The sequence below is a fragment of the Ctenocephalides felis genome, unplaced genomic scaffold, assembly GCF_003426905.1.
Source record: "Ctenocephalides felis isolate EL2017-DRISC unplaced genomic scaffold, ASM342690v1 CF-g0.4_SCAFFOLD_00845, whole genome shotgun sequence".
Taxonomy (NCBI): Eukaryota; Metazoa; Arthropoda; class Insecta; order Siphonaptera; family Pulicidae; genus Ctenocephalides; species Ctenocephalides felis.
The window spans coordinates 74,582,517-74,606,302 of NW_020536999.1; the positions used below are offsets into that span (position 1 = coordinate 74,582,517).

The window sequence follows — 23,786 nt, forward strand, 5'->3', positions numbered from 1 at the left end:
ATGCAGCGACTGGTCACGGCAGCAAGGAAACCTTCGAACGGAGCCCTGTACAGCAACCAGCCGATACCAGGATACGACCGACAAAAAAGACCAGACATCGTCATCGTAGACAGCAGAAAGAAGACAGCCGCGATAATTACCTTGGCAATGCCCTTCGAGAACCGGACCGAGGTCTTCCAGACGACTAGACAGCTGAAGAGGGACAAGTACGCCGCACTTGCAGAGCACTTTCGAGCCAAGGGATTCAGGACAACAGTGGAAGCCTACATCGTCGGAATATTGCAGCTGCAATTGGACCGCGTTAGCACCACTCAAGGTCAATAAAAAGTATGCAGTGGTGATGAAGCGGCTGATGGTCTCCGATACAATCCGCTGGTCCTGGAACATCTACGTGGAACTCATCACCGAGCATAGGCAATACCAGGACGCAGGAACCGCCCAAGCAGCCACGGCAGCAGGACGAAGGGACGGACCACAGGAATGAGAACCACCGAAACGAAGACTAGGAACAGAACCAATCTGGACCAATACCCATTATAATGAAATATCTTAAGTTATCATATATTATAACAACTTCATATTTACTTTTATTTAACTGTAATTTTTAAAGAAGTGTGATATTCTTTTTTATATACTTATAGGATAAGGTTGCACAGCCCTGGCGCACTACGTCAGGTTACGCGTCCCTGCCATGCACCGTTATCCTCTATGGTATAAAACCACAGCGCAGCAATACTCAGCCCTTCACTTGCCTACCGGAGCTCGCAGTGGACACAAGGAAGAGAAGAAGATAGTACCTCGCTACATTGGTGACCCCTGACGTGAGAATAGTCGAGCATGTCAAAACCGGAGAAGCCAGAGCAAATATCTTTCCCGCCATCGCAGGTCGAAAGAGTCGGTGTCAAGGTTCCGCCATTTTGGCCTGAAAAGACTCAGCTATGGTTTGCTCAACTTGAGGGACAATTTGCGCTTTCGAATATATCAGCTGACACTACAAAGTTTTATGTAGCAATCGCATACTTAGAGACGCAATACGCAGCCGAGGTTGAAGACATTATTTTGAAACCACCAACAGAGAATAAGTATGAAACACTGAAATGTACTCTCATCAAGAGAGTATCGATGTCAGAAGATCGCAAGTTAGAACAGTTACTGTACAGAGAAGAAATCGGCGACAGACGACCATCGCAGTTTTTGCGTCATTTGCGCGCACTAGGCGGGTCAAAAGTCGACGATAGTATTCTCAAGATATTGTGGATCAGGCGGCTACCAGAAAATATTCAAGCCATAATTTCGGCACACGACCATCTCGAGTTGGATAAAATAGCAGACATGGCAGATAAAATCGCCGATATAGTGTTGCAGCATAAAATCCAAGGAGTTAGTAAACAAATGCCATCCACGTCCAAAGAAATGAATCATACCATTTCAGAACAAATTTTGGAGCTTCAAAACCAGAACGCTACATTAAATTCAAAGATTGACTTGTTAGCTAAACAAGTTGAAGCCCTCACCCAAGCCAAGTACCGAACCTTACCATCGAGGTCGAAGGTCGTGCATCCATCTCCACGTGGCTATTGCCAGTACCACTCAAGATTTGGAGCTAAAGCACGGAAGTGTAATGAACCTTGTTCATTTAAATCTTTAAACTTAAACGACAGTCAATGAATGCGGCGCATGACTGTCAATTAATTAGTTCAACAAGCCGCCTATTAGTTGTTGACAAAGCATCCAAACAAGAATTTTTAGTCGACACGGGCGCGGATCTTTGTGTATACCCTCGCAGAAAACTGAAAGGGCAGCATCCGCGTACCGAATATACGTTATATACGGCAAATGGTGCGAAAATGGCGACCTATGGGACAGTGCAATTAATTTTGAACTTCGGCCTTAAACGGAATTTTTCTTGGAAGTTTGTGATAGCCGACGTCGAAAAACCCATTATTGGAGCAGATTTCTTATCAATTTATAACTTATTGGTAGATCTGCGCAACAAACGGCTACTAGAGGGAGATACAAAAGCACAAATGATGGGAAAAGTAACAGATGCAGTCGTCCCAACTGTTAAAACCTTGCGAAAGGAGCACCACAGCCTATTGCAAGAATTTCCGGATATTACCAGACCTCAAGGAGCACCTCACACAGTGAAGCATTCAACAACACACCACATCAATACAACACCAGGGCCTCCGATTTATTTTAAACCAAGACGGCTCAACGCGGAACGCCTTCAAATAGCTAAAACAGAATTTGAAGAAATGGTGCAGCTCGGAATCGCTCGACGATCAAACAGCCCCTGGGCCGCGCCGCTTCACATGGTACCTAAACGAAACCTCGGATGACGCCTGTGCGGAGATTACAGGGCACTCAACGCTCGAACTATTCCAGACAGATACCCGGTAAAGCACATTTACGATTTTACGCAGCATCTTCAAGGAATGAAAGTTTTTTCCAAAATCGACTTGGTGAAGGCTTACAACCAAATTCCGGTCAACGAGGAGGACATACCAAAAACAGCAATTACGACTCCTTTCGGACTCTTCGAATTTCCTTATATGAGCTTCGGACTTCGTAATGCAGGCCAAACCTTTCAAAGGTTTATCGACGAAGTCACACAAGGTATGGATTTTTGCTATGCTTATATCGACGATTTGCTAATTGCATCAAGAAACCAGGAAGAGCATGCAAGACATTTACGAAGCATTTTCGAAAGACTGCAGCAGTATGGTATCATAATCAACTGTGAGAAATGCATATTTAGTGTCCCGGAAATTGATTTTTTGGGATACACAGTCTCTAAAGATGGTATACGCCCAATTAAGGAACGAGTGGAAGCTCTTGTAAGAATCAAACCTCCTACTAACATACAAGAATTGCGCAGATTTTATAGGAATGATTAATTATTTTCGCCGATGCATTCCCGTGCGGCTGAATTGCAAGCTCCATTTCAAAAACTGCTAGAAGGACCAAACGTTAAAAATAACACTATCATAGAATGGAACGAGCAACTTCAGCAGGCTTTTATTAATTGCAAAGAAAGCCTATCAAATGCTACTCTTTTACATCATCCAGTGGTCAACGGCAAGTTAGCTTTATTTACAGACGCTAGTACAATTTCAATAGGAGCATCGCTGCAACAACAAATAGGGAAAACATGGCAACCACTAGCTTTCTTCTCGAAGAAAATTTCTAAACGCCAATGCGAATGGCCAACATACTACCGACAACTTCTAGCAATCTTTGAAGCTATCCGACATTTTAGGCACTTTCTTGGTGGACAACATTTCGTAGTATACACAGACCATAAACCGCTAACATTTGTCTTCCAACAGAAACAGGACAAATTGCCGCCAGTTCAACTGAATCAACTAACTTTCATAGCACAATTTACAACGAAAATAAAGCACATTGAAGGAAAAGAAAACGTCGTAGCTGATGCTTTATCCCGGATCGAAGAATTACATGTCTCGTCGAATGCAGATTATAACATAATCGCAAAGGAACAACAAGATGACGCGGAACTGCAAAGCTGCCTACAGAACAGTTCTCGTTGGTCCTAAAGTCAGTACGTCTTCCGGGTACTACCATCAACGTATATTGCGATGTATCCACTAATATTCCAAGACCTTTCGTTCCGAAGACGTTAAGTTTTTAACGCACTTCACAACCTAAGCCATCCTGGAAGAAATGCCACAGTGAAAATGGTATCCCAACGATTTGTTTGGCCGTCAGTGAACAAGGACTGTCGAGCCTGGACGAGGGAGTGCATTCCTTGTCAACGCAGCAAAATTCATCGCCACACGCGAGCACCGCTTGGTAAATTTTTGCTTCCTACCCGACGATTTTCTCACATACATTTAGATCTGATCGGACCCTTTCCAAGCGCACGAGGATTCAAGTATTGCCTATCAGTAATATGTAGATTCACAAGGTGGCCAGAAGTCATCCCACTTCGAGATATAACAGCCGAGTCAGTGGCGCAAGCATTTATAGAGGGATGGATATCTCGCTTTGGCTGCCCCACTGAAGTAACGTGCGATCGCGGAGTCCAATTTAAATCCCGCCTATTTGACGCCATTGGTAAGTTTACAGGGTCGAAAATAACTTACACCACAGCTTATCACCCCAGTGCAAACGGCATGGTCGAGCGTTTTCACAGATCCTTTAAATCAGCTATTATGTCCCACAACAATAAGAGCTGGCTGGATGCGTTGCCGCTAGTACTACTCGGATTGCGGTCTGTATGGAAGCAAGACTTGCAAGCTTCTCCAGCTGAAATGGTGTATGGCGAACCTCTACGGCTTCCAGGAGAATTTTTCGAAGACCATCAGAACACACAAGACACACACCAGGTTCTCCAAAAACTTCGACAAACGGTCAAAACGCTCAAGGCAACGCCCGCTTCGAATCACGGAAATAATTACAGCTTTGTTCACCCGGATTTATCAACGGCTCGACAAATTTTTATCCGGGAAGACACCATAAGGACAGGATTACAACCGCCGTACACAGGACCATACGAAGTAGTGGGCCGTTCGGATAAAACTATGACAGTGATTAGAAACGGCAAGGAAACTAAGATATCGATCGATAGAGCAAAACCAGCCTATATATTCGAGCCAAAGACACTCAGCGGGGGGGTGATATAGGATAAGGTTGCACAGCCCTGGCGCACTACGTCAGGTTGCGCGTCCCTGCCATGCACCGTTATCCTCTATGGTATAAAACCACAGCGCAGCAATACTCAGCCCTTCACTTGCCTACCGGAGCTCGCAGTGGACACAAGGAAGAGAAGAAGATAGTACCTCGCTACATACTGTAACTAGTTCACATCTGGTTTAAAAATCATTGTAAATATTATTTACTAAATACATGTATTATCTGTTCTTATCGGCTTAATTAAACGGCTTCAATAATTAGGAAATAGGAAAAAGGCTCTATTTTGGTTTTTTGTCATTTTGAGCCGAGGTTGCCGGAAGCGGAGCCCCACGGAACGGGACCAGAGTCCATCAAAAACCTGTCAGGCCCGAGTTGTGATAGGTTGTCTCGGACGTGGCATTCTTTGCATAAGCGATCCCAAATCGTTTGATGCAGTTGATCCTCGTGTTGCAAATTGAGAATCTTCGGAGCGCCCACTGAGCGCCCCCTTGGACCAAGAAAATTTGAACTAAGCAAATTAGTTCGGGGCTAAATCTGTTATAGGGCGATCTCGCACTTGTGAGATTGACTCCCCGATATAGACAATTTTTGTAAGAGTCTTGTAGACCCCCTCAATAGATTCGTATTAAAAAACTGAAGACTCCTGAAACATCCTGTGCGCTCCCTTATTTTAAAAGTTGTTCGGAGTTATTTAGGCGCGTCCCCTTCGTCTAAACAAAGAAATACTGATTTAGCGCCCAAATACAACCGACGACATGTAGGTGATCTCGTTTATACGAACGACTTTCCGTATCGCTACGCAGTTTTGCGTACGCTCACCTGACGATCGGATAAGTTGGTACTCCAGTAGCCAGTAACAATTTCCTCTAGGTTTAGGATTACTAAACAACTGTATTATAACCGTAGAGTCAGATACAAACTCTGCAATTCGGGTAGATGTTGAGAATAGGAACAATTTAGTGTTCATAAACGTTCGCCTGACCGTGAGATTTAGTAGTCATAATGGGCTACTCAGGCACCACAGAAACACATACAACAGAAATACATCCCTAAAATTCAGATGCAGAAGTTCTAACAGGTCGAAACGAGACGGACGGCATTATAGAAAACGACGCCGTGTCTAATGTCGGAGAACGCGTTCAAATTCGAGTAGCGAGGACGAAAGAAGGAATGATGAAGCTAAAGAGTCGAGAAATGCCCTGCCCACAATTTCGGAGGGAATACCGACAGGAACTAATCTGGAGAATGCAGAAGCTGTTGAGAAAGGGCAAGAAGAAATGCCCTTAACAATATTGCAGGTGGAGGTGATAGCAGCGCTCGACAAAATAACTAATCCAGATTAGCAGATTATCTGCAAAGAATGATGAAATGCCTGAGATGATTAATATAAAAAAATGGAGCCACTTCATTACGGCGCGTCACTTCATATACCGATTTATCCTTTATCGGAGGTATTTGCTTCAAATCGCCAACTGCTAATATTGATACCCCACCGAAAAGATGTATTAATGCCTTTAATTTGCCGTAATCGAGTATCAACACGACTTAGTATCGTGCAACTTACCATTGATTTATCGTCAATTATCGAAAGTTGTTTGCGTATTGTATTTGCGACATCGCTCGAGAGCTCGGCTAAATTAACACCGAATTGTTTACAAGGTAACGTGAACGAGGAATGCAACATGACGCCATTGATTAGGAAAGCGGCTTTTCCTGACGGAGCACACAATAGCACCACAATTTTATCTCAATCCCTTCCAGGAAAACTATCGAAATAATTTGTTATAGGCTGAAACAAAGTATTTATAACCATGCTTTTCCTTACTCCGCTATTTGAAAGAGCAATTTTCCTATTCTGAACACTTTAAATATATGCATTAAGAACTCCCGTTGCTTATTATTTAATTGTCGCATTATTTCGTACAAATTATTTTAGGATACCCTGGTGGAGCATGCGTATCGACTCTTTGTAAAAGTAATTTTGGTTTTATTACATGTGCTTTTATTTCCTTCTTGTTGCACTATATCTATGTCATTTTCGAATGAATTTTCTTCTGTATCTTCTGCATTATTGTCATCTTTAAGTTGGTCATGTTCAATTAAGTTCAGAGCTTCGTCTAAAGCTTCGTCGCTTATAATAAAAAATTTTCATTGGAAATCTTTAAATATCATTTTTGATGATTATACACTAGTTCAAAATCCACATTTTCCACTTCTTCTAACTCATTGCGCCACGGCATGAATAACATATTCTCTCTATAATAATTGGTAAGATCTTGGTATAATTTATATCTCATATATCTTATCATAGACGATTTTTTGTGGTTTATTATTTGCGTTAAATTTTTCCTTAATACTTTTATTATTGCAACCCACGGCTGCTTCTCTTAAAAGCTTCAATAACCCCCCCTCTATCTTACTAATATAGTTTGTAACACAACTTATCACCGCATATTCATCTAATATAATTTGAAGATCCATATTTGACTCGAATAACTTTTGGAATTATATGCATTAACAGATACTTCCAAACTAGATCTTTTCAAAAATACGCGCCTGTTTCAATGTACTTCGAATCGATAATATATATTCCGTTTCGTTCAGCCCTAATTCCTTTAAAATATCGTCGTAACTCATATATTTATTCTCCCTATACAACTTATTCATTAAATCGCGTATGGCTTTATACGGTTTTGGTGACCTTTCGCCTTTACTTAAAGGCTCTAATATTATTCTCCTGTTCATAACAGGATATGGAAAATAAAAACGACATTCCTTGTTATATAATTTGCATTTTAAAATAAATATTATCTGGATCATTTCTACACGTAATAAATCTATCGATAAAATATACAAACGTTTTATTGTTACTTTATTCGCCATTCGTATCGTACTTCGGTGCGTTATTTAGCCATAATAATATATGTTGTAGCTGTCTATCACCATAAGTAAACCGAAAATACTGTTTTGTTGTCGCAATAACAATATGAATTTATCAGCTTTGTACAAAATACCTAGCACAAGGTAACGGGGTCATTTCCTACCAGGGTTGTTTTAGTATTATAATCCAATAAATAGGTTTCGCAAAGAGATATTGTAATTAAAATCGCTGTATTTCATTAATGTTTCCTATAATTCAGGCCATTAGGATTCCGCAGCAGATAACGTCAAGACAGCCAAGAAACAACCCTGGCCCAACTGCCGAATCATAGCTAATAACTTCCTTTTCTTATCTTCTTAAAAAGCTGGCGAAGATCTAATATTTTTCAAAAACCTATAACCGTCATCAAATTTAATTAAACCGTTTACAAAACTAGAATCATAACGTAGGATGCTTTAATTTCTTTATCCGCATTTTTTTGTAATTCGCCTCAATCATATATTTATATTTACCATACAAGAAAGCTCCAGGCTTTCGCTTGACTTCTGACCGTACGCGATTTTTACTAGAAAAAGGAATATCCACCAAATATTTTTGGAAAGCATAATTCATCTAAATTTTCAATTTTATGCCAAAGCAAAGGATATTTGTTCTGACCCAGAGCAATTACGCTTATCATTGAAGAATGTTTATTTACTATATCGGCATTATTATCAATAAGCAATTCCTCGTCATCATTAATATAGCTAAAACTAATAGTTGGAATTTGTTCAACATCGGAATGTGTGAGAGAATTAGGAACAGAGTAGTCATCGTTATAAGTGATAATTATTAAGTGGTAATGTGGTGAAGTGATTAATTATTGAGTGGTAATTCATCTTTGACAAAATCTTTATCATCTACAATAAAATCAATGTTTTCAAGGTCATTTTTGTCAATATCTAGATATTTTTGATCTACCTGCGCATTATATCTTAATTATGATTGAGGATTAATATTGAGGATTTTCTTTGTATGAAAATATTGTCAAAGTTGTTTAATTAATATTACATGCACTATGTCTAAAAACTCTGCAAAGATTAATGTTGCACCGTCTCTACTCCAAGAACAAAAAATACTTGGGGTTAAAAGCATAATTGAAATATGCTTTTGACTAAATAACTTAAAACGGTCGAAGATTGACCATGACGTGATAATCATCATCAATTCAAAATGTCTTTGTGTAGTATCCTAGAAGACCTCGACCATAGAAATATGTAAAATCGTTTTAACATATTTCTTATTTCGGCCGTCAGCCCTCGAACAGTTAACATCGTGTAGTAAAAGTGTTAATAAAAAGTGATCTGTCAAAATTGTAAGTGTTGGAAGTGAATAATATAATTGCAAAGGAATGTAATTCTCACATGAGTAGCGGGAATTATGGTGAAGAAGGGGCTGGCTGAAAAGACAAAAGTCAGCCCAAGAATAGAATCAAAAAGGAACATCGATCGAGAAAATTAAACTCCAAACATGAAAAGACGGATTGTGATGATACGAAGTCACAAAAACGAAGTGCTTCCGAAGATTTGAGACAAATAAGCCATAAGGTATGCAAAAAAGGTACAGAGAAAAATGTGAATAATGAACCTGAAAAAATCATAGATCAAAGTATTGTAGATATAAGAAAGATAGGAAATTCCAACCTAGTAGATAGTAAAGTTAGCGAAAGCACAAATGATGATTCAAATCCCGGAAAAAGTGAAAAAATAAAGAATTTTTTTTCGAAGTTTTGAATGGTATCAGATATAGGAAGGAAAACATTGGAAAAATTCACGAAATGGCATTAGGCAGGAAAATAGATGGAAAATTCCCAGAAATAGGTAAAGAAGTAGAAGAAATTAAAAGTATTTGAAAGAATCGAATAAGAATGGTATTTAAAAGTCACTATTGGGCAAACTTTGTAGTAAATAATCAAATATTCAAAGTCATTAACCTAAAAACATACACCCCTTCACAAAACATTACAATAAAAGGATTAATAAGAAACGTAGATAGAGAAATAACCGAAAAAGAATTATTAGAAAACATAGAAAGCACCATAGAACTTTGAATGCACAATGCCAAAAAAATACTAATACTAATAATTATAAACAAACAGGGAAAACGTAATATTGACTTTCAGAGGCACTAAGCTACCTGAAAAAGTATCTTTATACTATGTATAATGCCCGGTAGTAAATTATATGTACCAAGAGTTATTTAGTGCTATAATTGTTCGAGATATGGCCACGTAAGAAATCAGTGCAAAGGCAAAGCTAAGTGTAGTCGATGACTGCACTGCAATTCGAAAGAAGTGCCAAAAAGAGCACTACGCAACTAGCAAATTATGTCCGGCGTACGAAAAAAATAAAAACATTGACCGCTACGAAAGGTATATCACAGAAAAAAGCATACAAAATTTTATTCAACAAGTCATACGTTAAAGCGATTAATTTAATTAGCAAAGAAAATGAAAATGCGTTTCCGAAACTTATATCAAAGAATGCTAGGATACCGAGAACAGTCGGTCAAGGAAAACTGACATACAATAAAAAAAGTAACAGCAAAAATATGGAAAAAGAAACTGAAACAAATAAAACTAATAGAAGGGAACAAAGCAAAAGAATAGAAGAAGTACGTGAAAAAGATATATTCAAAAATAACGAAAAAATGGATGGCAAAGAAGAACTAGGGGAATAGAATAAAGCGGAAAACAATGGAAAAAGTGAACATATAAATCAAGTAAATGGCGCACAATCTGTAGAAAACATCAATAATGGTAAGAAAATTGCGAATGAGACATATAAAATAACAGATGAAAAAATAATAAATATAATCGATGAAATGATAAATGAAGGAGAAGGGTATAAAGGAAAAGAAATAGAAGTGATAAAAAATTGGAAAGCAATGTGAACATAACATAATAAATAAATATAAAAATAAAAATGGGTGAAGCTTATGATACTAACCCAGTAAACACTACATGTTGCCGTAATGAAACTTGTTAGTTGCAAAGTTACATAACAAATGTTAACCAAGTGCAATATACGCGCAATGTATATCGGGAGTTACAAAGTTATGTATCATTGTTACCTTATGTAATAAATGTGCAATGTTTTGTTAGAATATATTTTCCACATTTTTAATGAAAACTCGATTGATCTCATTTTTATCTTACCGAAGGAGATTTTATGTTTTCTCAACGTTTCTAGTCATTCCGGGTAGAATGAGACCAAATTTGGAATAGGTATGTACGTATAAAGTGGTTAAACTGAAAAATTTCCTCCCATTTCGATGCTCGACAGCAAATGTTTTTACTTATAAATCAGTCACAAATTAATATGATAATGTCTTACTAAAATCGATTATTTACATATGCCGGGAAGTTCATGCAACTTCCCTTAAGGCAAAATTCTACTCGCAACTAATTTTTCAATAGTATCAACAGTTTTAAAAATTTGAAACCTACAGATGATTTGAGAATTTTTGAAAAACTTTGGAAGATTTAATAAGTTTATACATTTGTAAAGCATTTATTTTAAAACATTTTTATTAATCAAAATATCAAAGGGTCTATAAAAATTGTATATATTTACTTTCATTAACATTTATAAATTTATAAATATATTTACATAAAACTTAAGAACTATAGTTCCAAAAATACAAATTACTGTTGCAGTAAAGAAATAGCCACATAATTGAATTCAGTTGCATATGGCAGAGTTACACATTTTTGTTTTATTTCCTTCACAGATATTGTCACATCATTTATAATTTTTGAGTCAAAAACATAAATATTGAATAGTTTTGAGTCAAATGGTTTTAAAAATAATGATTTTGTCATCGTCGCTTCCAAACACAACATCACAAATTTTATTTATTAAAACTATTTTATTCTCGGTTGTTAAACAACAGTTATTTGAAGCTTATAATTTTTTTTTTAATTTCAATCTTCTCTATTTCTGATGTTTTTGTCCGGTGTATTACTGGAAAAGTCTTGATTTAAATAAATTCACTTCTGCTTTTAATAGTTGTTTCACTACAGGTTACCTAAGGTTGGTAGACATGCACCAACATAAGCAAGCTCACGCCAAATCAACACATGTTTTAAGCAGTGTAAATAATACATTCTTTGTGATGCATCCCGGAGTGAAGGTTAGTTGAGATTTATTTATCGTGTGCAGTTATTGTGAGTTAAATTTAATAGTATAAATCTCAGTTGGAGTAAGTTAATTAAAAATTTCGTGATTCCAGAATATATAATATTAGACATACGTATCTTTCACTGTTTTATTTGTAGAACCAAACTATTTGCTGTCATTGTTGACAAATCTAACTTCTACACGGAGATTCCGAGTAATTGGTTGATTATTGGCAATGATGGTTCGTACAGCAAGTACTGGTGGCCTTTCATAAAAAAACCCTACGGGTTTGATGAAACGTGCAGAACCACAAGATACATAGAATCAAGTATCAATGAAATTAGTTGAGTTTTATGGTGAGAATATTATTTACTAACAAAAAAAATTGACTAACAGTAAGAGTAAAAGCAATCAACTTCTTTAATTCATCGTACATCTTTTAATACTTTTAGACAATTATGAGTCAGCACCCAAGCGTGCTGGTGATGAGGATTACACCTCATCAGAGGACTGCTGGGTAAGGGCATGAGGTATAAAGCGGGCGATTCGTTAGCATTGATCGAGTCAAGGATTGAGGCCATAACAGGTAAAATTGTAGTGCATTAGACTTACTCACTTTTTACATGTCACAAATGATGTGTTATTTGCTTTTATTGTGGCACCGATGTTAATCAGAGAGAAGAAGAGGCGTTCATAGAGTCAGGAGGTTGAATCATTTACATATAATGTTTTTAGTTTTCATCAAATGTAAGTATTTTTCAAATTTAATAGTAATTTTTGTTTTTATTGCAGCTTTTCAAGCTAATGAAAGAAGAATAAAAGAAAGGAGGCGGAGGTAGATGATATGTTTGAGGAGGAGCATTTTGCTGGTATTAAAAGAAATTGAATTGAATACTAGAGCTTAATGATTTTAGTCTTTATGAAATGTGTTTTTCAAATTCAATGGTATTTTTTTGTAGCTCATCCAGCTAATAAAAGAAAGGAGGACGAGATGCAGGAGGTGTTTGAGGAAGAAGATGTCGGTGTTGTTAAAATTAATTGGATGCTGGAGCTTAATGATTTTAGTCTTTATCAAATGTATTTTTCAAATTCAATGGTAATTATTGTTTTTATTGTAGCTTCTCAAGATAATACAAGAAGGCATTACGAGATAGAGGTGTTACATGACGAACATGTTGTTGCCGCTAAAGGTAATTGATAACAGAAGCTTGTGCTCATGTTAGTAAATTAAATGGACTTTCTACATTACAACAATTTTATTTCAGAAAGCTGTCTACATACTTGCCCTTAGATGGTTGCAGTGCATGGTATATATTATCATTTTTATTTGATTTTAGCAACTCTTGATTTAATACTGAAGCGTTTGATACTCTTGGAGGGGAAGATCAGCGACCAAAACAATCCGACAAACAAAAAGCACTTTTTGTGCTCCGCAAGTCTATTTTCTAGGTTATGAAATTTCCGCAGGAGGCACCAAACCATCTGGACGTATAAAAGATCTAAAGAACTTTCTTCGCCCAGGCAACGCAAAATCAATTCGACTATTTTTGGGAATGATGAATTTTTATCGGTGTTTTATTCTGAATAAAAGCATCATCAGGCAGCACTTTACGATGCGTTAGCAGGTATGAGAGGCAATCAAACAATCACGTGGACTCCGGAGCTAGACCAGGAATTTCAATGCTGCAAAGAAAGTTTGAGTAAACTACATTGCTACATCACCCAATTCACGGCGCTTTATTGGGACGTTTTACAGATGCCTCTCAAACAGCTGAAGGAGCCTGCCTTCAACAACTGGTGAACAAGAGGCAACCACTAGCATTTTTATCACGCAAAATAAATTCGCGACAGAGCTCATGGCTAGCTTATAACCGTGAGTTATTAGCAGTCTATTTGGCTGTACAACATTTTAGACAATTGGACACCGGTCCAATTAAATCAACTAAATTTTATTTCTCAATTTACGACAGATTTTAGGCATATTCCAGGTCACGAAAACATCACTGCCGACACATTGTCTCGTATCAATATGGTATCAACAAAAGAACAAATCAACCACGAGATCATTGCCGAATATCGGAGTGATGATCCAGAACTAAAACAACTAATCGCTGGCAATAGCGCACTTCGCCTTCAACAAGTGCCTATCCCCGGTTCCGAGATCAAAATTTACTGCGACATAACAAGATCGACTCAGCGCCCATATGTACCTGGTCCACTACGACAACGTGTATTCGACATTTTACATCAGTTGAGCCATCCTGGTATCAGAGCAACGGCGAATCTGGTTAATTCCCGTTATGTTTGGCCGTCTATTCAAAAGGATTGCCGCACTTGGGCAAGTAGCTGTCAACAATGCCAACGTGCTAAGATATCCCGTCACGTACACTCGCCACATGGATCTACCCCATTACTGACAGGAAGATTCACACATATACACATTGACATTATTGGACCACTTCCATCAGTCAACTCATATAAATATTGTTTAACGGTCATTGATCGGTTTACAAGATGGCCTGAGGTGTGGCCATTAAAAAGCATCTTGGCACAAGAAGTTGCTCAAGGCAATTATCGTGCTGGATCTCCAGATTTGGAGTACCGACAAAAATTACTACCGATCAAGTAAGACAATTTGAATCATCACTGTTCCGAGCATTAAACAATACAACTGGCACAACACGTTTCCGAACATGCAGTTATCATCCATGTTCAAACGGTCTTATAGAAATGTTTCACAGACAATTAAAAGCAGCAGTCATGTGCTATGAAGGAACAACATGGCTAGAGGCACTCCCACTAATATTACTTCGCATGCGCTGTGTTTTTAAACCAGACATACAAACATCTCCAGCGGAGTTAGTATATGGCATACCACTTAGTCTACCAAGAGATATGGTAACAACTTCCAAAACAGAAATCTCCACTGAAGATATAGCAAATTTCGTTACTAGAATCGTTCAACATATGGCAAAATTGAGACCCACTCTAGCACCCGATCACACTAACAAAAAAGTTTTTATATTTCAGGATCTAAAAACTAGTACACACGTGTTTCTTCGGAATGATACCGTAAGAAAATCACTACAACCACCATATTCCGGACCATACAAAGTCATAGACCGATCGGACAAAACGTTCACAATCCAAAAGGCAACACAAAATATTAAGGCGTCCATTGATCGCGTCAAGCCAGCGTATATGTTATAAGCTGAAAGGACGAACAATATAACAATAACGTATAGAACTAGATCAGGACGCAAGGTTCGTTTTCGGTTGCCATGACCTACGTTCTCCGCAGGGGGCTGATGTGGGGACCAGATGGCGCACTCAATATATCATGAACCTCAATACTACAAGATGACGCCTGTAAAAACCGCGCAAGAGTGAGACGCATAACTACTGGCCAGTGAACTGGTTTGCTGGCCAGGGTATAAAACGGGCCAACCTACGGTAATCGAGCTCTTTCACCGCAATCATTCTTGCAGTCAAGATCTACTGATCTGGGACCACAGACAGCAGCCAGAAGAAGCAAATAATAAGTTATAATTTAAATGTAATTATATCTAATAAAATAAATAATATTATATTATATTATTAAGTTATTCTAGAAGAAATGTATAGTGCAGAGGTCGGCAATTTCACATTTTCCAAATATAAGGCATATTGTATCTGAAAGTCTAAAAACAAATATAGAAAATTTTACTACTACATCATATTTAGAAGTTATAGACAAATTGGCAGAAGTGTTTTGTTCAAGATTTCAAGATTTCGCAGCACTAGAACCCGTTCTAGGATTTTTTATAAACCCATTCAAAGTTGCCGAAGATGATCTTCTGCAAAGTGTTTCAGTGTATTTCAAAATTAGTAATATCGAAGACGCGGAGTTAGAAATAATAAACTTGCAAAATGATATTATTTTAAAAGCACATAGTAATGATAAAATGTTTTTGAAGTCGATGAAAATAAGGAATTCCTATTTTAAGGAAATGTGCGCTAAAAATTTACTCATATTGTGCAACAACATACAATTGCGAGTCTTTGATTTCAAATATGAAATATTTGAAATCAAAATACCGAACAAAGTTAAATGACACATATTTAGATGACTGTTTGCGGACAGGGAACTCTAATTATATTCCCGATTATAACAAAATAGCTGAAAATACGGACACACAAGTTTCACACTAAATTATATGTATATAATTAGGTATTATTAATACATACTCTTAAAGATGTACTGAATGTTCGTAATGAATATATTATATTATACTAAGAAAATAAAGTTATGAGAAATCTTTTTTTTCTCATACCGATGCACCCTCGATAATTTTCAGATTTAGTTTTGCGCCCTTAACGGCAATCAGGTTGCCGACACCTGATATAGTGGATGATACCCACAGGGACATGCAAGAATAATCGAAAATGAAAAAGCGGACGAGCCAAGGAGGGATGTTATTTGGGAACCGAAATAAGCAACATTCTATCAGCAGATATTAATAAAATAGTCATGAAAGAAGAAAGAGAAATATGGAAAAGTATATTCGACAACATTAGTCAAAGAAAAGGGAAAGTATATCATGAAATAAATCCAGATATTCATTCGAAACCGTGGTTTCAGAAGATAACTGAAAACCGCGCACACATCAGTACCGTTATAAGAATGCGAATTGGTCACATAAAAAAATAGAGCATTTCGGCTACGAGTTGGATTATCGAGGTTTGAAAAGTGCGACTTCGAAGAGGGAGGAACACGGATCACATCGTTTTTCGATGCAAGAAGTACACACCACAGAGAAAAACGCTTTACCAACGTCTAGAACAGAAAAATATAATTTTTCCAACAAACATGACAATAATATTAGCAATAAAAAATATGAGCATATATAAAGATGTAACTAAATATTTATTTGAGTGCCAAAAATATTTATAGACACCTAAACTAAGTTAATTTATTAATTCAATTAAGTTAATTAATTTATTAAAAATTATATTGATAATGTAAGAATAGAATAAGTTACTTATTTTACTGGTTAGTTATAAGGGATGACTCTATATTATTAAATAGAAGTCAATAAAACATATATATGAAGAAAAACATATTTCTTTCAGGATTTATTTGAAGAGTATGCAGATTTAGTTCAAAAGTTTGTAAATTTAGTTCAAGGGATTTCAGGAATTCAGTTGTGCGTATTTTTGCATCGACCGGTAAGCAAAGGAATATTTTGTGTTAGCAGATGTATTTCAGTTGGCAATGTCGAAGGGAAAGAAGGCCGAGAACCACTCTGACATCACAGCAGATATAGATTTGCAGAGGATCCAGAGACGTAATCGAAAAAGAATTGGGACATCATCTGAAGTACCATGTTCTGCCAATAATACACCAGTAATTTATGGACGACGCAGAAGTAAATAAAAATATTAAATAAATTCATTTTTTAATTGACAGCAAATAATTTGTAAGTCAATACTAATAAATATGATGTGAATATACATACATTATTAATATAAAGGAAATATGCAATCGCAGCAGAAGTTGCTAATATTGAAATGTAAATATATGTTATAAGGATAATGAAAGCAGGTTCTCAAGAACAAATCAAGGAAGGACAAGAGAATGTGAAAAGGAGTATGGCAACGTATGAAGAGGAAACAATAAAGAGCATTTCAAAGATCCAAATGCAGTTGCAGCGGATCACTGAATTACATAATTCAGTGGGCAACAAACCACAACAATGAAAAGAGGACAGCACAGACAATTAGTGCAGAGGACAATATTGGGTAATTTTCAGGAAATCCTCGAAACTAAGGCAACGAAACAGTTTGCCTTAGTCTATAAAATTGATGGTATTTTATGAGTATATATCAATGATATGCTATTTTTATTTTAAGAAAACACGGCTGGTTTGTATTGGCGGTCATTGCCCGAGAGTTGCAACCGTATCATTATGTAAAATTATATTTACTGATGCGGTTGCAAGGAGTACAGCTGGGCCGGGAGCAAAGGAAAGAAGAATTTTTCAATACTGCGGTTTTGTACAATTAATGAAAGGTAATAATGATATTCTTGTAACAGTACAATATTAAAATAAGTAAATAATGAAACTATTCACATGAAATATTTATATTAATTTTTCTGAACCAACAATGATTTCAGAGATTGTACGCGAAACTATTTTAAAGATATTCGAGTGTCGAAGGCTAGGTAGGTGATTACATTAGAGGATGGCGTCGTTATGCACAGAACAGAAACACTAGAAATGAAGAGAAGAACAGAAGACAAGATTAGTTTTTAAATTTAGTTAGGTTTATTTAGGGTTTTTATTGTATTATTTTGTTAGGTTAGGTTTATTGTATCCTTGTAATTGTAACTTGGATTTATATTTATGCTTATATATTTATATTAAACTAGCTGACCCGGCAAACGTTGTTTTGCTAAATAAGGTATATTCTAAACCATTTCTAGAGAATTAATAATATCAGTACTCTTAAGTGCATAAGGATGTGTTGTTTGAATGCTGTATACAATTAGGTATTATAAAAACAATAAACCCTATTAGTTTGTCTATATTTTGTCAATACAATGAAACTGCAAGTTTTATGCACTTTCTACAGAAAACATCGTATAACCCAATCCGAGTCTTTTTTGGTCTTTCGGCTTATTAATTACGTTTCAAGTTTTTCGGATTCTTTTTGGATTCTGGATTTTGTGTATAATTGTGAATAATACTACTGAGCTTATACAAAATTTTCAAATTTTTGCGAGGAGAGATAAAAAATGAATTAAGTATTTCTTCTTTGACCTGTTTTTTGAAAAGTTTCAAGTTACATTCGATGAATTAAAGTAAATTTAATAAAAAGTATATATGTAGAGCAGGGCGAGGCACAAAGGTCCAATTTGACTTTGAGCAAATATAAACTATATTGTGAAAACCATAACAATTATATCACAACAAATAAGATATATCAAACGAACAATTACCTGACTACGTTCAGTAAACTGACTTCTACTTCATCATTGTAGAAATGTGCTTTTTTGATGTCTACCAAAAATTTGTTATCTAGACCTTTTTATCCTTTATGCGGGGTAACTTGTAACGGACAGGTGGCAAAAGGTTTAAAGCCTTATTATAATTTTAAAGGTATTTTACAAAATAATTACATTTTTAACTAATGCTAAAACTACCAACGGTAGAAAATACTTTAATTATGGATTTTCAAAGATTACCGTTTATCTCTCCCATTTCAAAGATTATCGTTTTCAGATCAAGTTTGTAGCTGGCTATACATCTTTTTTCCTCTATTTTCCAATATTGTTGTTAAACAATGCTTAACTTTACTGATTTTTGGCACATCGATGGGGGACCTTTTTAATCCCGGACCTTCATATATTAATACCTATTCTGCGATAAATTCTGGGAAATTATAATTGGAAAAATGTTATTAGACAAAATGTCCATTTGATCGATACCAAATTTAGGTTCTGAATTTAAATAAGATAAATAAAAAATAATATAACCTAGAAAAAGTTTTATAAATACCAATGAGTGTATAATTATATAAATGAGATCTTTCAGAGCACCGTGTTTGAGAAAAATATGCCAAAAAGTGCATTTTCATATTAACATTTCAAAAAAGTTGATATTTTGAGTCTCTAGTAACACTTGCTGCCCGTTTACTAACGTTTTTGTATATAAATAAAACTACACACAAAACTACTTACTACAAATTTATCATAATTAAATAATATTCGCGTAAAACATCCTATTAAAAGTAATTGAACATCATCTGTCAAAAGCGTTTGACATTTCATGAAATTGCCACCGTCAATTGTTTTATATAAATTACACTGCAACAAAAATTTTCAAATTAAAAATGTAAAGTTTCTACGCGGATTTGAAACAATTTCTCACCTTTTGGACTTTCTCTGGATTGGCACGAATTTTTCAAGACTAAGACTGGCCAAATCGATTCAGCCGTTTTCGAGTTTTATTCGGACATTTGAAAGAGAGCTCCATTTTTATATATAAGATATATTATAACATTACAGTGATATGCTTATTTATTTTTATCTTTCGTAAAAATAAATATTATTTTAACCTTATTTGCATTTTTAATTCATTGAATATACATGATTTCAGATGATTTAATTCATTAAAAAAAATATTTTTATCTACGATCCATTTTCAACCCATATGTCAAACTTTGACCTAGGATGGAACACTTTTCAGCAAACTTGCCTAATTTTGCCTATGATCAAAATATTTTCAACGTATGTGCCAAATTTTAATCTATAATGGAACTATTTTCAATGTATGTGCTGTGTGCTTTACCTTTGATAACAGTATACGAGAAGAGCGAGTTCTAATCCATGATTAGATGAACTCTTGAATTAACAAAAAAAAGCAGAGCATTTGCTAAGGAAGGCGAACAACTACGGGCCCAAAATGTTCAATAACAAATTTGAAAATAACACCTTTTCATTGAAACCCCGAAGCTGTTTGGTCCAATAAACATATATAATTTGTCATGATACAGATAATTACATAAAAAGCATACTAGGATTAATTTTGAATCTAAAATTAGGAATTACAAATACTAAATGTATATCGAATCAGAAAACATCAACCAAGTATTTTCGTTTCTAATACCTATATCAATCAAAATGTGCAGTATCTTGTTAAGGCAAAAATAAATCTTGTGCGACGTTAAATAAAGCAGTAAATGAAAAAAATATATAAGTAAAATTATAAGATTAAATATCTTGTTTTACTTATTACCTAAAACGAAAATATGTACTACTATTACATTTATATAATTAAATTTACATATTTATTTGCATGTATTGTTGGTTTGTATTTGTGCGATCGCAGTTTTCCAATTAAAAATATTGGTCAAAACAAAGAGAATACCATTACATCTTACGCGTACTATAATATTTAAAATTAGTTAACTGTAGTGTATTGCATTAGTATGTAGTAATTAATTATTACTCCAAGAATTCTTTTGTTTGCAGCTATCAATTAAAATCTATTTCAAATATCACAGAGTGGGTAATCTTACTTTTTCTTTATATCAAAGCTATGCTGCATAACATGTTTCGATTTTTTTCATATATAAATTTAACAAATTTGGTGATATATATATATATATATATATATATATATTATAGAAATAAATAATTTGCTGAAGCCGGTAAGAATTTGAACTTGATCAGGTAAGATCAGATAAGTCCGAAGATTGTCATAATCACAATTGAATTAAACAAATCAATCTTCACAACTTTAAATAACTTCTGTAAGTATTGAAATATCTTCGTTTGTCAATAAATTATACCATTTGATCTATAGTTTAGGTATTTTCCTTACATACATTCAGGAGATGAAAAATAAATTTCTTTGAGCTATCACTATTTATTGTCAAATACCTCAAAACTATTGGATTTATGAGACTTTTTTCTTCGACGAAACTAAGACTGCCATTTTATTGAACACATTGATCTACGAAGATCTCTAATCTATAATGTTGATAGAAGCTGCCTTCCTATAATTGTTGATATAGTTATGGAGTCTGTCCGTAGGTTTTAAGTGTGTCTCGTTAATCAGTACTATGTCCAGGTCATAATTTGTTATCGCCTGTCTCAGTTCGTCAACATTGTTTTTAAGTCCGTCAGAGTTAGAGTGCATTATGTGTAAGCCGCACGTTTGATTTATGGAGATGCTGTTAAAAAGTTAAGTATTGTCGTATATTTCTCGTTATATGTCATGTTGGTGTTTAGTGATTTTGTCAGTTTGTAAAGCTCACTGAAAATTTGTTTTACCTGAGGATCAGCAAACAGCATCCTGATTCCACCCCCATAGCAGCAAAAAGTCCCTCTGGTGTATTAAAATCTGGATCGGACTGGCTGGTGGTAGGCCGGAATGGTGACTGCGATAGTGCAGGCCTGATCGGTGACGACGATGGTGTAGGCTCAACCGGTAAAGGTGAGGACTGGATCAGATTTCGGAATGATGACGGTGGAATGGGGAGTTGAGGATACGCTGATTTAACATTTGGGCCAATGCTGGTGGTATTTATAGCTGACGAAAAGCTCCTCGTCAGCGGCACTGGTGTTGGTGCTGGCCTATACGCTTTGTTCTCCTGAGAGCGTCGCTTTCCTTTTTTTCCTTGTAGTTAATAAGAGCTCTGCATTTGGAGTGATTTGCCGGGTGTTCGCTCTTGCAATTGATACACATCGGTGCCTCATGTGGTAGTTTCTGGCACGCGCCTGGAGCGTGCACATTGAGGGACTTTATACACCTGTACTTCAAGTCACAGGTGTAAGATTATTAAAATCTGGATCGGACTGGCTGGTGGGAGGCCGGAATGGTGATTGCGATAGTGCAGGCCTGATCGGTGACGACGATGGTGTAGGCTCAACCGGTGAAGGTGAGGATTGGATCAGATGTCGGAATGATGACGGTGGAACGGGGAGTTGAGGATACGTTGATTTAACATTTGGGCCAATGCTGGTGGTATTTAAAGCTGACGAAAAGCTCCTCGTCAGCGGCACTGGTGTTGGTGCTGGCCTATACGCTTGAGTTCTCCTGAGAGCGTCGCTTTCCCTCTTTTCCTTGTAGTTAATAAGAGCGCTGCATTTGGAGTAATTTGCCGGGTGTTCGCTCTTGCAATTGACACGCATCGGTGCCTCATGTGATAGTTTATGGCACGCGCCTGAAGCGTGCACATTGAGGCACTTTATACACCTGTACTTTAAGTCGCATGTGTAAGAGATATGGCCAAAATTGAGACATTTGTGGCAATGCAACGCTCAGTTCTGCGGTCTATAGTCTACCCAGGGAGAAGATGTATCCACCAATGTTTGTTATCGACCTTAGTTACGACATATTTCTGGTCTGTCTCTGTAATCGATGGATGTAGACCGGTTATGGTTATTTGCCTTGGTATTTCTTCTTTGATCGTGTAAGGTATAACATCTATAGTTGCAGTCCCTTAGCATTTCTTTAATTTTCTCATGTTCTTTAGCGGTGTCAGTGAAGATTTTGTGTAGATTATTATTGAGGTATTGGTATTTAAAATTAATTTAGTATGGGATTTTTGCCTCTTTCGTGTTGGTGTTCTTGGGTGACATGGTTTGATGATTTTAAAGTTTAATAAATTGGTTAAAGACTGTATTTTAAACTGCTATATGCTGAAAACACTCATACAGTGTAACGCGTATTTGTTTTATGTTAAGAATATAAAATATATATATTGATATGAAAACTGAGAGAAAACTAAATTCCTAGGATTAAAGTTCATTTATGACACATTCTTCTTTATTATCTCTGCATTTAATAGTTATTTTGCTATCTAATCATCAATCATTAATATAGTTGCATTAATAAATCTTTGAATAGTTTCTGTATAAGTCGTTTTTTAAACATAAGTAACCAAAACCCATAACTACTTTTAATTCCTGCCAATTGTAGCTCAAACCTATCTATCGTTTTAATCCAGATTTTATTGCAAGGAGGTTTAGTTAAAACTATACTAAACTTGCTGTTTAAAAACTGCCTGTTCTTTTAGTATACTCTCTTAATTGAGACAATATTAAAATTCTTGCCCTTACATTTACAAAACTTTTCAGAACATTGTATACTCTGTTGCAATTTTTCCTTTAAATTATTGCATTGTTTGTTAATCTTTTTTAATCCCGGAACAAAATTTGATGTATCATACATCTTCTGGGTGTTAAGGCAATCCTACGCCACCAAGGACTTATATTAAATTTCTATTGAACATATTGTTATATCATATTTGATTAATTGATTATTATTGCTGCAACTATTATAAAAAAGTACCTTAGGGGTACTGCAAAAATCTTTTTCATGGTTTTTAGGTTTTCATCTCCTAACTAAGAACATAAGATTCATTCATTAATATTTTTTTGCAAATGGTATTAAAGTATTTGGAGTTATAATTACTTTTCCTTGTCCTTGGAGTTGAAGAGTGTTCTCCTGGTTCTGCATAAAAGATTGAGAAAGGAGACTCTTCTAATTGGTTTCGATTTCAAATTATATTCGATTTTTGCCACAAACCAAAGA

General features: G+C 35.8%; 4 protein-coding genes across 4 annotated transcripts; 3 read left to right on the plus strand and 1 right to left on the minus strand.

Moving 5' to 3' along the window:
- Positions 1-837: 837 nt before the first annotated feature.
- Positions 838-1,668, plus strand: LOC113388988. Its single transcript, XM_026626024.1, has one exon. It carries the CDS (start codon positions 838-840, stop codon positions 1,666-1,668), a length of 831 nt encoding a protein of 276 aa, XP_026481809.1.
- A 179-nt stretch (positions 1,669-1,847) lies between these two features.
- On the plus strand, positions 1,848-2,342 carry LOC113389000. Its single transcript, XM_026626034.1, has one exon. The coding sequence runs from the start codon at positions 1,848-1,850 to the stop codon at positions 2,340-2,342; it is 495 nt and encodes a 164-aa protein (XP_026481819.1).
- A 12,088-nt stretch (positions 2,343-14,430) lies between these two features.
- On the plus strand, positions 14,431-14,910 carry LOC113389018. Its single transcript, XM_026626056.1, has one exon. The coding sequence runs from the start codon at positions 14,431-14,433 to the stop codon at positions 14,908-14,910; it is 480 nt and encodes a 159-aa protein (XP_026481841.1).
- Positions 14,911-22,006: 7,096 nt separating this feature from the next.
- LOC113389025 (elongin-A-like) lies at positions 22,007-22,381 on the minus strand. The gene has a single exon (XM_026626070.1). It carries the CDS (start codon positions 22,379-22,381, stop codon positions 22,007-22,009), a length of 375 nt encoding a protein of 124 aa, XP_026481855.1.
- Between the last annotated feature and the right edge of the window lie 1,405 nt (positions 22,382-23,786).

Excerpts from the sequence above, each read along its gene's own strand:
- LOC113388988 (XM_026626024.1), top strand. The coding sequence starts at position 838 with ATGTCAAAACCGGAGAAGCCAGAGCAAATATCTTTCCCGCCATCGCAG.
- LOC113389000 (XM_026626034.1), top strand. The coding sequence starts at position 1,848 with ATGGCGACCTATGGGACAGTGCAATTAATTTTGAACTTCGGCCTTAAA.
- LOC113389018 (XM_026626056.1), top strand. The coding sequence starts at position 14,431 with ATGTTTCACAGACAATTAAAAGCAGCAGTCATGTGCTATGAAGGAACA.
- LOC113389025 (XM_026626070.1), bottom strand. The coding sequence starts at position 22,381 with ATGCGTGTCAATTGCAAGAGCGAACACCCGGCAAATTACTCCAAATGC.